General features: G+C 65.8%; 1 protein-coding gene across 3 annotated transcripts; it reads right to left on the bottom strand.

The window, feature by feature from the left end:
• Nucleotides 1-292: 292 nt before the first annotated feature.
• LOC134562556 (leucine zipper putative tumor suppressor 1-like) lies at nucleotides 293-14,078 on the bottom strand. 3 transcript variants are annotated; one of them, XM_063419996.1, is made up of 4 exons: nucleotides 13,940-14,078; nucleotides 2,845-3,248; nucleotides 1,580-2,404; nucleotides 293-952 (listed from the first exon to the last, which is right to left on the bottom strand). In XM_063419996.1, exons 2-4 carry the CDS (start codon nucleotides 3,196-3,198, stop codon nucleotides 293-295), a joined length of 1,839 nt encoding a protein of 612 aa, XP_063276066.1. In that variant the 5' UTR covers nucleotides 3,199-3,248; nucleotides 13,940-14,078. The 3 variants fall into 3 exon arrangements, with proteins under 3 accessions (XP_063276066.1, XP_063276067.1, XP_063276068.1); XM_063419997.1 differs by lacking the exon at nucleotides 13,940-14,078 and adding an exon at nucleotides 13,293-13,429; XM_063419998.1 differs by lacking the exon at nucleotides 13,940-14,078 and adding an exon at nucleotides 3,375-3,825.

Raw genomic sequence — 14,078 nt, 5'->3', positions numbered from 1 at the left:
AGATCCCGGGTCAGATCCCGGGTCAGATCTCAGCTCAGATCCCGGCTCAGATCCCGGCTCAGATCTGGCTCAGATCCTGGGTCAGATCCCGGCTCAGATCTGGCTCAGATCTCAGCTCAGATCCTGGGTCAGATCTCAGCTCAGATCTGGCTCAGATCTCGGCTCCGATCCTGACTCAGATCTCGGCTCAGATCTCAACGCAGATCTCAACGCAGATCTCAACACAGATCTCGGCTCAGATCTGGCTCAGATCTGGCTCAGATCTAGCTCAGATCCCGGCTCAGATCCCGGCTCAGATCTCGGTGGCGATGATGTCCTCGTAGGGGACGTCAGCGCCGGGGATCTCCAGCTCGATGGGCTCCTTGCCGTCCTCGCCCGCCGCCAGCTGCTGCAGCATCTTCTCCAGGCTCTGGTTCCTCTTGTACATGTGCAGGTAGCTCTGCTGCAGCTGCTTCTGGTAGTGGATCACCTTCTCCTTCTCCTCCTTCCACGTCTGCCGCTCGTGCTGGAAGCTGCAGCTCATCTGCTCGTTGTTGTCGCGCTCGGCCTTCAGCTCTGCCCGCAGCCGCTCCAGCTGCCCCTGCAGGGCCTGGGCATCGTCCCCGCCCGGCCGGGGCCCCTGGCGGGCCTCGCTGAGCTGCTCCCGCAGCGCGGCCAGCTCGGAGCGCAGCTCCAGGATCTCCTGCTCCAGCAGGTTCACCTTCTCCCGCAGCAGCTCCGACTCGTTCTTCTTGCGCTGCAGCTCGTTCTCGCACACCTCCAGCTCCATGGCCTTGGTGCGCAGCGACACCTCCAGCTCCTGCGCCTTCACCTCCAGCCCCTCCATCTTCAGCCTCAGCTCCTTCAGCTGCGCCTTCAGGCTCAGGATCTCCGTGGTCTTGGTGGTGAGCTCGGTCTGCGACTCCTTCAGCTGCTGCTTCAGCAGGGAGATCTCCCCGGATTTCTGGCACACCTGGGGGGAGTGAACGCCCAGGTTAGGGCTGGACAGGGGGCACCCCGTGTGAGCTGGGCACAGCTGGGGCACGTGGAGACCCCGAATTTAACTGATTCACAAGTATCTATTGCTGATTTAATTAGAATTATTTATAGTTAACATTACTAATACCTCGTGTTGGAATTTCCAGCAGATTAACGGTGTTTGCTCAGCCATTCCAGGGAGCGAGCAAATTAAGCAGAGAGCGGAAGGTTTTACTGCTCCCTAACAAACAGCCAAGGCCAGCCCGAGCAGTTCCTATTTCCTTGTGGGAAGGCAGCTTTACTGCTCCTGTGGGGCAGCAAAAGCCCGAGCTGGGGGCCGGGAATGTGGAGTTATTTCAGTGCCTGAGGGGTTTTGTGCTGTGCTGTTCCCTGGGTGAGGGGAAGGGTTCAGAGGGGCAGGGAGAGCCTCAGCCCAGCTCCCCGGGATTCCACATCCACCTCCTACAGCCTGGGGGTCTCCTGGGATTCCACATCCACCTCCTACAGCCTGGGGGTCTCCTGGCATTTCACACCCATCTCCTACAGCCTGGGACGCCCCTGGTGGGTGCAGGGACATGGGAAGGGCTGGGGGCTTTGGAACCCTCCCCCCTGTGCCCCTCACCTCCCACTGCGTCTCCTCCAGCGCCGGGGCGAAGCTGGTCTTCTCCTTCTCGTAGGACCTCAGCTTGGTCTCCAGCAGGTTCTGCTCCTTCATGAGCTTCTCCAGCTCCTCCCGCAGCTGCTGCTTCTCCTGCTGCAGCTGGAACACCTGCAGGTGCAGCACCTGCTGCGTCCGCTGCGTTTTCTGCGAGGTCTGCTTCAGCTTGCTGTTGCACTTCTGCTTCAGCCCCTCCAGCTCCTCCTTGCAGCGCCGCTGCTTCTCCTCGTAGGCCTGGCAGGAGCTGATCTCCTTCTCCTCGAAGCTTGACTGCAGCTCCTGCAGCTCCCCCTCCCTCTCCAGCAGCTTCTGCTCCAGCTCCTGCACGGTGCAGTCGTCGGTGGCGAGGGGCGAGCGCACGCAGGCGCTCTTCTCGCCGGGGTGGTGGTGCTGGGGGGCCTTGCCGGGGTTCAGGATCTTGTTGCCGCCGTCGGAGAAGGACATGGCCTTGAGGCTCATCATGTTGCTGTCCTGGATGACGGCGCACTGCAGGATGTTGTGGGCAGAGCCCCCGAAGCGGCTCAGGGGGCCCATGGGGGTGACCAGGGGCTCCAGCTGGTAGCTGCTGCTGGTGCTGTGCGTGGGCAGGCTGGACATGGAGTTGCGGCCGGAGTCGGAGAGGCCCCCCGAGCACGGCAGCGGCCGCAGCTCCTGCTCCTTGCCCTTCTCCGGGGGGTGCAGCTGCGGGCCCAGGGGCCCCCCGGCCTCGGGGGACGGGTGCAGGATGGCCCCGGAGCGCGGCAGCACCGGCTTGAAGGCCGTGGGGCGAGGCAGCGGCTTCTCCCCGGCCTGCCAGGGGAGAGCAGAGCCCGTCAGCGCCCACCTGAGCTGATCCTCGGTGCCCTCACACCCCCTCCGCCCCCCGGGACGGCACCCCCGTGGTGGGACAGCACCCGTGGCCCCTGAGGGCTCGGGGGATGCTCGGGGGATGCTCAGGGGTTGCTCAGAGGATGTTTGGGGGATGCTCGGGGGATGCTCGGGGGATGCTCGGGGGATGCTCAGGGGGATGCTCAGGGAATGCTTGGGGCATGCTTTGGGGGATGCTGCTGGCTAAAACTGCTTTGGGAATGAAAGGATCCAACCTCCCAGGAGCAGAGGGTGGCAGAGTGCTCCAGCTGCCCCTGTTTCCCCCTGAGCTGCCTCACAGCCCTGTGACGGGACCTGCAGGGAACTTTGGGGACAGACGGGACATCCCCCCACTGCCAGGGCCGCTTTTCCCCCTCACTCACCACTTCCAGCTGGCTGGGGAAGGGCATCAGCTTCTGCGGCGTGGGCGTGCCGAAGTCCAGCCCGCTGGTCCCGGCGGGCGCGCCCAGCTCGCCGCCCCCCAGGGCGGTGTAGTCCGGCCGCTGCTGCGAGCCGTGCGCCTTCTGGCTGACCTTGATGTAAAAGAAATCTTCATTTTTGCTGCTCTTGGAGCCGGCCTTGTGGCCCGGGTCCTGCGAGAAGCCGAAGCGCAGCAGCCCGTCCGAGTAGCGGTTGAGCTTCTTGAGGTGCGAGGATTTGCGCAGCCGGTACTGCGAGGCGCGGCAGTGCTTGCTGTGGAAGCTGTGGCCCGAGATGAGGCTGCTGACGCTGCCCATGCTGCTCCCGGATCATAGCAGAGCCCTCGGGGCGGCCGGGGGCGCCGAGCCTGCGGACACGGGGACACGGGGACACGGGGTCAGCACGGAGGAGCCACCCGCGGGTGGTGGCAGAGCTCGGGTTTGGGGGTTTGGGGGCTGAGATTTTCAGGCTCTCTGTTCTAACAGGCCCTGACCCTCAAGCAATCCCTCCATTTCAGAAGCCTCTTCCACCTGAGGCCGTGGGAGAGGCTTCCAGAACCGAGCGGTGGCACCGGGCTGCTGTGGGGCTGATGTTTCTGGGGCTCAGAGGTCTCAGCCTGCTGGCAGCTGCTGACTTTTTTCCCCGAGGGAAAATCTCTCAAGAAAGCTTCTTCCTCCCAGCGCTCCTCTTAACCCGCCTGCAAAGGGGCTCCGCGAGGCTTAATTAGCGTTAATGGCTCTGGGCACTCGAGGGGATGAGAGGCGCTGTGAGTGCCGCAGTCGGGGCGCTCTGCTCACCCGCTTCTTTGGGAGGGGGAAAACAGAAATAAAATAAAATAAAATAAAATAAAATAAAATAAAATAAAATAAAATAAAATAAAATAAAATAAAATAAAATAAAATAAAATAAAATAAAATAAAATAAAATAAAATAAAATAAAATAAAATAAAATAAAATAAAATAAAATAAAACCCGGCCCCTGGTGGCCTCCGCCACTTGGCTCTGATGGGGATGCGGATCCACCTCGGTAATTAGGGCCGAGCTGGGAGAAGGAACCGGATCCTGCTCTGTGCTGTGCCTGGAGCAGCTCAGAGCTCCCGCGGGGCGCTCCAGCCCTCTCCAGAGCTCCCCAGACCGAGTTCCCGCGGTCCAAGCAGGAATCTGGGGGTTAAAATGGGGGTGGGAGAGGCCTGGAGGGGTGCAGGGGTGCAGGGGTGCAGGAACGCTGTGCCGGGGCCTCCTCCCTGCCCCATCCTCAATCCCAGAGTCAGTTCTCATTTTCCCATTTCTCTTCACCCACTCCTCTCTTTTCCCACTCCTCTCTTTTCCCACTCCTCTCTTTTCCCACTCCTCTTTCCCCCTCTCGGCTCCCGCTGCTCCCGGGACGGTCACAGCTCCCGGGGGATCACCCAGGGCAGCCCCTGGGGGGAGCGTGGGGGGTCCTGGGGGCAGCTCCCCGCCAGCAGCAGGGGCAGAGCCCACGGGATCGGGGGAGAACACGTGGATTCACCCACTCGGGCTTGTGAGCGGCATCTCCTGCTGGCAGCCGTGCCCGCCCCGCACGTGGGAGCCGCTCGCCCGCCCGGCGCCTCCTTCCCCCGCGGGCGGCACCGATTCCACCTCACCCCCTCAGCTCTTCCCCTTCCCCACCGCAGCTCCCCCGCGCCTCCCCGGGCCGGTCAGGAGCCCTCAGTTCCTCCCGGGCCTCGGGGTGCTGCTCTGCTCCCTCCTGCCGGTCCTGTTCTCCCCCCTCCTCCCCTCTGGAATGCCAGCGCTTCCTCCTCCTTCCCCCCCGAGCTCTCGCCCACTCCTTCTCCCTCCTGGATTATTTATTATTCATCCTCGCCGTGCAGATGCTCCCACACATTTGGGTGTTTATTGGGAGGCGCACGGAGAAGGCAGAGCAGCTGCCGAGAGCCCGGCTCGGGGCTCAGCCTCCTTCCCCTTCCCCCGAGCGCTGCCAGGGGCTGTGGCCCTGTCCCACTGAGTTTGGGGACAGCGGGAATGCGGCCCTGGGGCGAAACCAGGCATCTCCATGGTGAAAAGCGCTATCTCGGCTCAGTGCAGAGCTCTGAGTGCAGCATCCGCACTGAGCCGGGCTTGGGAGCTGCACCAAACCCGGCCTGAGCCCCCAGGACCCCAAACGCTGCTGAACCCCCCGGGCTGAGGAGACGAAGCCGCCCTGGGCTCTGTGAGTGCCTGCCCGGCTCTGCTCCAGCTCCTGCTGCTCTCCCCGCGTCCTCCTGGGCCAGGCTCTCCAAACCCTGCTCCTTTTGCTCCTCAGACCCTGCCGGTTTTCCTCTCCAAACCCTGCCTGTTTTCCCCTCCAAAACCTGCTTTTTGCCCTCCAAACCCTGTTCCTTTTACTCCCCAAACCCTGCTCTTTTTGCTCCTCAAACCCTGCTCTTTAAGTCTCCAAACCCTGCCGGTTTTCCTCTCCAAACCCTGCTCTTTTTGCTCCCCGAACAAAGAGCAGCCCCCAGGGCCCGCAGAGCCCCGGGCGCAGCGCACCGAGCCCCCAGCCCGTGCCCGAGCCCCTCCCGGCGCTGCCGGGGCTGGATTCAGCCCCAGCCCGGGCAGGCGCCGGCTCTCGGTGCTCCTTTGTGCCTCGGGGCCCCACAACGAGCCCTTCATTCACTGCCGCTCATTGTCCCCGCTCATTCAGGGCCGCTTTGACCGCGGGCCGGCGTGAATGGAGCACAAAGCGCTCCCCGTGCGTCCCGCCCCGCTCTGCCATCAGCCGGGGAGGGGGACACTCGTCGAGAAGAATAACCCGCCTCGATTACACGTTCCAGGCACTCGAAGGGCGCGGGAGTCCATCACACTCCGCGCCGTGCCAGCGAGCACCGGGACAATCCGCGCCCGCCGCCCGCCGGGGGAGCCCGCGGTGGCGGGGCCGGGTGGGCTCCGTGCCAGGGTGGCGCTGCCACTGTCCCATGGCAGCTGGGCACGGGTGGGCTCCGTGCCAGGGTGGCACTGCCACTGTCCCCTGGCAGCTGGGCATCCCTGCAGGCCTGCGGGGAAGGTGAGACCGCTCAATAGCAAAAAAAAAGAAGGCCCAAAAAAAAATTTAAAAAGGCAATTTGCATCGCAGCGGCGGCACCAGGTCCTGCGGGAGGGTGGCTTGGGTCAGGGTCACTTGTGTCACCCTTGTGTCACCCTTGCTCCTGCTGGGAAGGGCAGAAACGATCGCTGAATTCAGCAGCGGCTTCGGGAAGGAGCCGCGGGCACCCGAGGAGCGATCGGGTCGGGGGTCCCGCCCGGGCTGTGCCAGCGAGCGCCGCGCCGGGCGGGCGGGGAGAGCAACCCCGGGGGGACCGGGACAGGGCCGGGGAGAGCAACCCCGGGGGAACCGGGACAGGGCCGGGGAGAGCAACCCCGGGGGAACCGGGACAGGGCCGGGGCTCCGAGCTGCGCTGGGGCACGGCGGGAGGGGTTTCTGCGGCTCCCGGTGATTCACAGCCCGGCTCCGGGGCTGGGGAAGGGCCGCGCTGCCCCGGGGCCGAGCGGGGGGAGGCTCCCGGCCCTGCCCGGGGACGATTGCTCAACCCGGTGTCAGCAGCGTCCCGTGACTCCCCAACAGAGCCTCCCGTTCGCTCCCTGCGGCCTCAGCCCAGCAAATCCCGGCCTGGGGAAGGGATCTGCTCCTCTCCCCTCTGCCTCGCAGCCGCCCGAGGACGTGCGAGTGACACAAGCGCTGGGAGGCTCCAGCAGCAGCGGGATCCCCCGGGATCCTGCAGGGATCGCAGCCCTGGGGAGAGCCGGGCGTGAGGAGAGGACTGGGCATGGCACTGGAAAGGGTTCTGCCCCCGGAGGGTGCTGGGCTCTGCCCCCGGAGGGTGCTGGGCACTGCCCAGGGAGGCCCCGAGGCTGCCGGAGCCCCAGGGATGAGATTATCGGGGGTCCGTGCAGGGCCAGGGGAGGGGCTCTGATCCCCGCGGGTCCCTCCCAGCTCAGGACACTCTGTGATTCTGTGATTAACCCTCTGCAATGCCCCCAGATCGTGAGTGATGATCTGAACCTCCCTTGCTCCATCTCCTCCTGCCTGCCAGCCCGGCCGGCCTCGGAACGGAGTCCCCAAAATCTGTTTGGGAATCTGCTGCTCCCAGGCCATCGCTGGAGCTGACCCTGCGTGTGCCCCGAGCCAGGAGGGGTTTCTGGGGTCCAACCCCGAGCCAGGAGGGATTTCTGGGGTCCAACCCCCCCCCAGCTCTCCCCACGCAGCTGCGGAGAGCTCCAGAGCCCAGAAAATCGCGGCATTTTGGGGAGCTGGGCTGGGAACAGCCCCGGCCCCTCCTGACCCCGGGCAGGGGCTGCTCCCCTCCGGCTCCATGGGCTGGATGCTCCCTCCTGGGTTCAGGGCAGCCAGGAATGCCCCAGGGGCTCGGGGATTCCTGTTCCTCCCACCTCCAGCCCCTTCCCCTCCTCCTGACACCAACATTTGTGTGAATGAACCCCCAGCCCTGCCTGTGCCCTGCCACAGAGCAGAACCCGAGCTCCCCTCGCTCTTTTTTGGGTTAAATCCACCCCAGGCCCCCCCAGCTCGCAGCCCCGGCCCCACCACGAGCCGGACCCCCCCTGTGCCCCCCGAGCTGCCCGGCCCCGGCCCCGGTGCTGCCGCCGGGCTTCGGGAGCGCGGTGATTCACGGAGCACCCACACGAGCCGCGTCAGCCACGCTGGGTACAAAGGGAACGCGTGTGAGACACCGTTAAATATTCCTGGGGCGGAGAGAAAGATCCTTTCAGCTCCCGTAATTCCTCCCAGCATCTGGCTTTTCGCGCTAATGAGCGACTGAGACGGCAATTAGAGCCCGGCTAATTGGCAGCGCAGAAATGCCGCTGGCTGCTCGGGGACACCTGAAGGGTGGCGGTGACACTGCGTCCAGCCCGGGGAATGAATTCACCAAACCTGGGGGATAAATTCACCCAGCCCGGGGAATGAATTCACCGAACCCGGGGAGAGAATTCACCCAGCCCGGGGAGAATTCACCCAGCCCGGGCACTGAATTCACCCAGCCCGGGGAATGAATTCACCGAACCCGGGGAGAGAATTCACCCAGCCCGGGGAGTGAATTCACCCAGCCCGGGCACTGAATTCACCCAGCCCGGGGAATGAATTCACCCAGCCCGGGGAGTGAATTCACCCAGCCCGGGCACTGAATTCACCCAGCCCGGGCAGTGAATTCACGCCCCTCCAGTGCCAGGCACCCTCGGCCCGTGGGGAACAGCCACGGCACCAAATTTGGGGCCAATTTGGGCGGCTGTGGGGGCCAGCGGGTCGCCGAGGGAGCCAGAGCTGCAGGTGAGGGGCGGCCCCTCCTGCCCGCCCCCCCCCGCTCGGGCTGCGATATTTTGGGAGCCGTCTGGGGCTGGCAGGTGGTGCCGGGGTGGTGACAGCTGAGCTCGGCTTTCACTCGGGAGCCGCCAGGGCCCTGCTCACGCTGCTGTTCCCGACCCTGCCCGCGCAATCTGCCGGGCTGGGAGCTCCGGGCGGCTCGGGGATGGATCCTGGGACTCCTGCCCGGCTCCGGGCGGCTTGGGGATGGATCCGGGAGCTCCTGCCCGGCTCCGGGGGGCTCGGGGATGGATCCGGGAGCTCCTGCCTGGCTCCGGGGGGCTCGGGGATGGAGCCCGGAGCTCCTGCCTGTGCCGTGCCGAGCCTGGCAAGGCCGGGCATCCCACACTCCTCCCGCACTCTGTCCCCGGGGTCTGCCCGGTGGAAAGGCTTTGTCTGCCCGGCTAAAAATAGCAGGGACTTCGTGTAACTCGAGAGGAGCCCGAAACGCTTCTCCTGCCAGCTTTGCGCTTCCACGTGGCTCCATCCCCTGAATTATGGATAAAACCGGGCTGAGGGGCAACAAACCCATCTCCCTCCATCCACCAAACCCCCAAAAGCTGCAGGAAACGCCTGGGCCGAGGCTCTTTGTGCTGCACAACCCCCCAGGCACGCGGAGGGGAGCAGCATCCTCCCCGTGCACAGGCAAAATTTAGCAGCGGTGCTCAGGCTGCCATGGAGACGGGGCCGTGCTTGCAATCCCCGCGCCTTTTATTGTCTCTCCCCCTCTCCCCGAGCGGCTGAGAAGCAGCCAGGAGCAGCAGGGCTGGCACTGCCCCCCCTGGCACTGCCCCCCTGGCACTGCCCCCCTGGCACTGTCCCCCTGGCGCTGTCCCCCTGGCGCTGTCCCCCTGGCCCTGCCCCCCTGGCATTGCCCCCCTGGTGCTGTCCCCTGCTCCTGGTGCCCGCCTGGGTCCCCTCTCTGCCCCCTCACCCCTCTCAGGGCTGCTTTGGGCACCCCCTGCCCGTCTCTGGGCACCATGAAGGAAATTTGGGCTGCTCTCGCTGGGCCTTGCTGGGTTCAGACGGGCACCGAGAGGGGCACGGAGCCACCCCTGCTGTCCCCTCCTGCCTGGACGGGAACGGGGGGGACAGGGGCGGAAATTGGGCTGGTTTGGGGCTTTTTCCTAAAGCCAAGGGCTGGGCACTGCCCGAGAAACAGGAGGGGAGTAGCTGGCCCTGGCAGCAGCTGAAAGCCCCAAATCTCCATCCCCAGCCTGAGGAAAACCAGAGCCTCTCCCAGGCAGGGCCTAAAGGTCCTCCTCAAACTGAACCCCAGATCTGGGCTGGGCTCTGCTGTGGTTCCTCCTGGGCTGCCCCTCCCTGTCTGTGGCACCAGTTACACCCCAGATTGTCTAAATTTGGGGATTTTTGTGCCCCTGCCTGGCGCTCAGAGCTGGGAAAAGGCAAAAAGTGCTCGCTGATGAGGAGCCAAGCTCAGCCCTCAATGTGAGGAGCATCTGCTGCCTCTGTCTCCTCACCCCCAGCTCCTCTCCTGCTTCCCAGAGTGTCACATCCCATCCCAACGCTCCAAAGCAGCAGCAGAACGGGGAAAAAAAGGAAAAAAAAAAAAAAAAAAGGCAAATTCAGTTCTGGCTTCCTGTTTTGCTCTTCCTCTCTCTCGCAGGCTTGGCCCGTGGTGAAATCCACCCCTTTAATGCGTGGCTGCCAAAGAGAGCAGCTCTCCCAACGGGGAAATGTGCATCGAAGTTGCAGGGAATATTTAATTAACCTTTCAAGGAGCTCTTCCCTCAGTGGCTGGCGGAGATGTCACTGGATTGTTCCGAGGGCTGAGGGCAGGACTGGGGAGGAGCAGGAGGAGGAAAAGGGGCAGGTAAAGATCCAAACCTGGATCCTGAGCTGGGACCTCGGGGCTTGGCTTGGGCAAGGAGCCAAATCCTCCAATCCCCTAAATCCACAGCCCTGCGTCCAGGAAAGCCGGGAGAACCCCCAGGGAACGCTCGGGGTGGCAGCAGGGACACTCGGGAGGCCTCTCCTCCTCCAGGAAGCTCCGGCTGCATCCCCCCATCTCCCAGGCCTCGGGGGTTCTCCCTTCTCCCCAGGTCAGAGCTCGGGGGGCGAGGCTCTCCCATAAATTAAAAATGTCCTTCTGGGAGGGGCTGCCTTCTGCTGCCACGAGGGGATCAATGGGAATATCAATTCCGTAATTATTTCAGCAGGAAAAGTTCTGCCTGTGAGGAAGAGGAGGCAGAGGAGGAAGGTCTGGCTGGGAGCGCTGCAGGGGGAGGCAGAGCCGCAGGTTCTCTGCTGCAGGAATCCCAGCGCAGCCCCTTCCCCGGGATGCGGCTCCCCAAATCCCGGGAAGAAAAAGAAAATCCGGGAACGCCCGGAGCCTCCCTGCTGGCACGGGCTTCTCCCGGGGCAGGGAGCGAGCACAGCCCCGGCAGCGGCGCAGGGAATGCGCCACGTGCCCGATCTTTGTGCATTCCCTGCTATTTTTAACTAATCCCGAATGGAAACGCCGCTCGCAGCCGCGGCCTCGCTCCTTCCCCGCTGCTCCGCCTGACCCGGTGCTCTCGGATAAATCCCCCCGAGGGCAGCTGGCGAACGCGGGACACCGAATAAATCAGGGCAGGGGGTGGATTGGAGACCTCCCAAGAGCCGGGAGTATTTATAAACACGCCGGGCAGGGCTCAGGGGGGACAGGGAAAATAAAAAACCCCTTCAGGCTTCCTGTGGGGGCTGAGCTTTCCCTGAGCGTGCGGGGTGAGGGTCCCACGGCTCTGCCAGGGGCCGTGCGGGGTGAGGGTCCCACGGCTCTGCCAGGCCGGGCTGCTCCCAGAGCAGCGTTAGGAGCAGTTTTAGGAGCAGTTTTAGCAGCAGTTTCGCAGCCGCTTTAGCAGCACTTCCCGGAATAGCTGCGGTGCTACTACGGTTTCACACTTGGCCACGCAGCGCTGCCGGTGGCCCCGGGTGACTCGGTGGCCCGGGAAGGGGCCCTGCAGCTCGGCTCTGCCTCTCGGGGGTTTTTGGGATGGTCCCAAGGATCAGATTCGTGCCCCAGCCTCGGCCGGGCCCTGCTCTGGCCCTGCTCTGTGCTGCCCATCTCTGCGTGCCGCGGATGCCTCACCTGAGCCTCACCTGAGCGTGACTGGGCCTGCCCACTGCACACTGAGCCCTCCCGAGAGGGGAACAGCGGGATTTGGGGCCGGGCAGGGAGCAGGGGGTGCAGGAGCAGCGGCAGCTCCCTGGACAGACCCTTGTCCCCTCCACTGCCACCTTGTCCCCGTTGTGCCCTGCACACCTGACACGGGAGGCGGGTCCGGGCAGCCCCCGGGCCGGGGGGGCTCTGGGGGCTCTGCAGGGGCTCGGGGCTGTTCTGGAGCTCTCGTTCCGCTGCCTGAGCCTCGCCTGCCTTCGCCTCCCCCCGCTGGGCAGCGCTGCTGGCGGGGAGCGGTGACTCACGGGTGGGTGGCACCGAGCGGCCCCGGCCCGGTCCCGCGGCCCCGCCGGGCCAGGGGGGGCTGGCCCGGGCCCGGGCACGGCGGGGGCTGCCAGGGCCGGGGGTCCCGCAGCGGGAGCAGCCCCGGGGCCGCGATTGTGTCGCCGAGCGCCCTCCTGCAGCTGCCGGTAATGACCCCCAACGTTAATTGCCTCCAACGTTAATTGCCCCCAGCGCCGGTGGCGGGGGTTTGGCACTCGCAGCTCATTAACGGCCCCGGTGATTAACGGGGCCCGGGCCGGGCGGCTCCGCAGCCCCGGGAAGAGCCTGGCTGGGACACAGGGGCGAGCTGGACACTCCAAGGGACAGAGGGTGACACTGGGAAAGCCTGGCTGGGGTGCAGGGGACAGAGTGTGACACTGGGAAAGCCTGGCTGGGGACACAGGGGACAGAGGGTGACACTGGGAAAGCCTGGCTGGGGACACAGGGGACAGAGGGTGACACTGGGAAAGCCTGGCTGGGGACACAGGGGACAGAGGGTGACACTGGGAAAGCCTGGCTGGGGCACAGGGGACGGAGTGTGACACCTCTGGCTGGGGCACAGAGGTGAGCTGGACACTCCAAGGGACAGATGTGCCACTGGCCGGGGCTGGCGTGGGAGGCAGGGCTGGGCAGGGATCCCTGCAGCTTCCCGGGAAAGGTGAATCCGTGTCTGGAGCCGCGGTTGATAACGGGGGAGGGTTGGTGTTGGGGTTTTTTTCCCTGCTCGTTTTCCTCTCGCCGCAGCCTCCGGTGAGGAAAACGAGCTCTGGGGAGGGGTTTGGGCAGCCATGGGAACTCCCCTGGAAACGCTCGGGCCTGCTCCAAAAACGGGCCCGGCGCCGGTCCCTGCCGGGCAGGAGAAGGGCACGGGGAGAGCAGCAGGGACAGAAACCCCCCTGGCCGGGGGTGCCCGGGGCTCGGCCCTGCCGGACGGGTCAGCCACGGGGGGTGGTGGCAGAAGGGGACAGCGGGAAACCGATCCCAAATGGCCCAGGAGAACGGGAGGGACAGCGGGGACGCGGCTGTGCCACCCCTGCGGCCGGGACCCGGGCCGGGGGCACATCCCTGGGGGGAGGGATCAGCACTGGGGGGTCCCGCACGACCCTGGGGGCTCTTCTGGGTGTGGGACCTCCTGCCACAAGCGGAGGGGCCCGAGCCGTGGGAAGGGACAGCAGGGACAGCCCAGGCCGTGTTCGGCCCCTCCAGAGATGTCACCGTGCAAAGAACGCTCGGGTGGCCGAGCCAGGACGGGAATGTCGCGTGCCGGTGCGGGAATGTCGCATGCCAGGACCTGTCCCCGTGCTCGGTGCCCCCGCGGAGCCCCGGGCTGCGCAGAGCTGTCCCCGAGCGCTCGGTGTCACCGGGGGTGAGCGCTGGCCGCTCTCCAGCGCTGCTTTTCCAGGCGGGATCCACCCCCGGCTCTCCCCGCGGGAGCTGCGCGGCCTCCGGGCAGCGCTGCCCTCCCTCCCACGCCCTCCCCGGGCCGCAGAGCCGGGCTCGGAGCGAGGGCAGCCCCTCGGAGCCCCGCCAGCGGCGCTGCCGCAGCCAGGTGCGGGTGGCATTTCCCTCACGGGTCCCCGCGCCAGGCGCAGCCCCCGCGTTTGTTCATCCCCTCCCTCCCTCCCACCCACCCGGGCCTGCCCGCGCAGCTCCAGCGGCGGAGAATTCCTGCGGGAGCAGCAGCCCCTTCCCGGGATGGCTCCGAGCTGATGACAACAAACCAAAGGCATCCGCTCCTTCCCTTCCTTCCCCTCTTCCCGGGGCTCTGTAACCCGAGGCAGCCGCACCGAGGTGCTGAACAGGCAGAATTTTCTCGCTGCCGTGTGAAAAGAAGTTTTCCAGACTTCAGAGGGAAGCGAAAAGCCAGAGCTGAGCCCCGGGGGAGCCTCGGGCGGGCAGAGAGCGGTGGGAGCCGGGAACGGGGCCGAGTCCGGCCTCACTCCCGGGCCGATCCCGACCCTTTGTGACCGAGCCCCGTCCTCGAGCCCCGTCCCCGAGCCCCGAGCCCCGTCCCCGCGGCAGTGCGGGGCATCCCCGGGGCCGCCGTGCCCGGCGGGGGGGTCACCCCGAAGCCATCGCGCTGTGGGGAGCCCCGACCGCGCATCTCAGCCCCTCCGGGTCCCCTCGGTGTCCCCGGTGTCCCGTCAGCGTCCCCGCAGCTCCCCTGGCAGCGTCCCCCGGTGCCGCCAGCGCTTCCCCCGCGCGTCCCCTGCGTGTCCCTGCCCGGAGCCCCCCGGGCGCTGCCCCCGGGTGTCCCCGCGGTGTCCCCCGTGCCCACCTCGGGTGGCCGCTGGCTCCTCGGCGCGGCGCGGGGCTCCGCGGGGCTCCCGGAGCCGGCCCGGCCGCAGCATCCCCGGCGCGGCGGCGGAGGAGGAGCCTCGGCCCCGCGCCCGCGCACCGGGCCCGCCCCGGCGCGG

The sequence above is a fragment of the Prinia subflava genome, chromosome 29 (genome assembly GCF_021018805.1).
Source record: "Prinia subflava isolate CZ2003 ecotype Zambia chromosome 29, Cam_Psub_1.2, whole genome shotgun sequence".
Lineage (NCBI taxonomy): Eukaryota > Metazoa > Chordata > Aves > Passeriformes > Cisticolidae > Prinia > Prinia subflava.
The sequence above is the reverse complement of the archived record's forward strand: the minus strand, read 5'-3'. Positions and strand labels throughout refer to the sequence as shown.

Coding starts and splice junctions, on each gene's coding strand:
- LOC134562556 (XM_063419996.1), bottom strand. CDS start 3,198: ATGGGCAGCGTCAGCAGCCTCATCTCGGGCCACAGCTTCCACAGCAAG. Junction 2,405..2,844: donor TCCCCAGCCAGCTGGAAGTG/GTGAGTGAGGGG, acceptor CTCCCCTGGCAG/GCCGGGGAGAAGCCGCTGCC. Junction 953..1,579: donor TGGAGGAGACGCAGTGGGAG/GTGAGGGGCACA, acceptor CACTCCCCCCAG/GTGTGCCAGAAATCCGGGGA.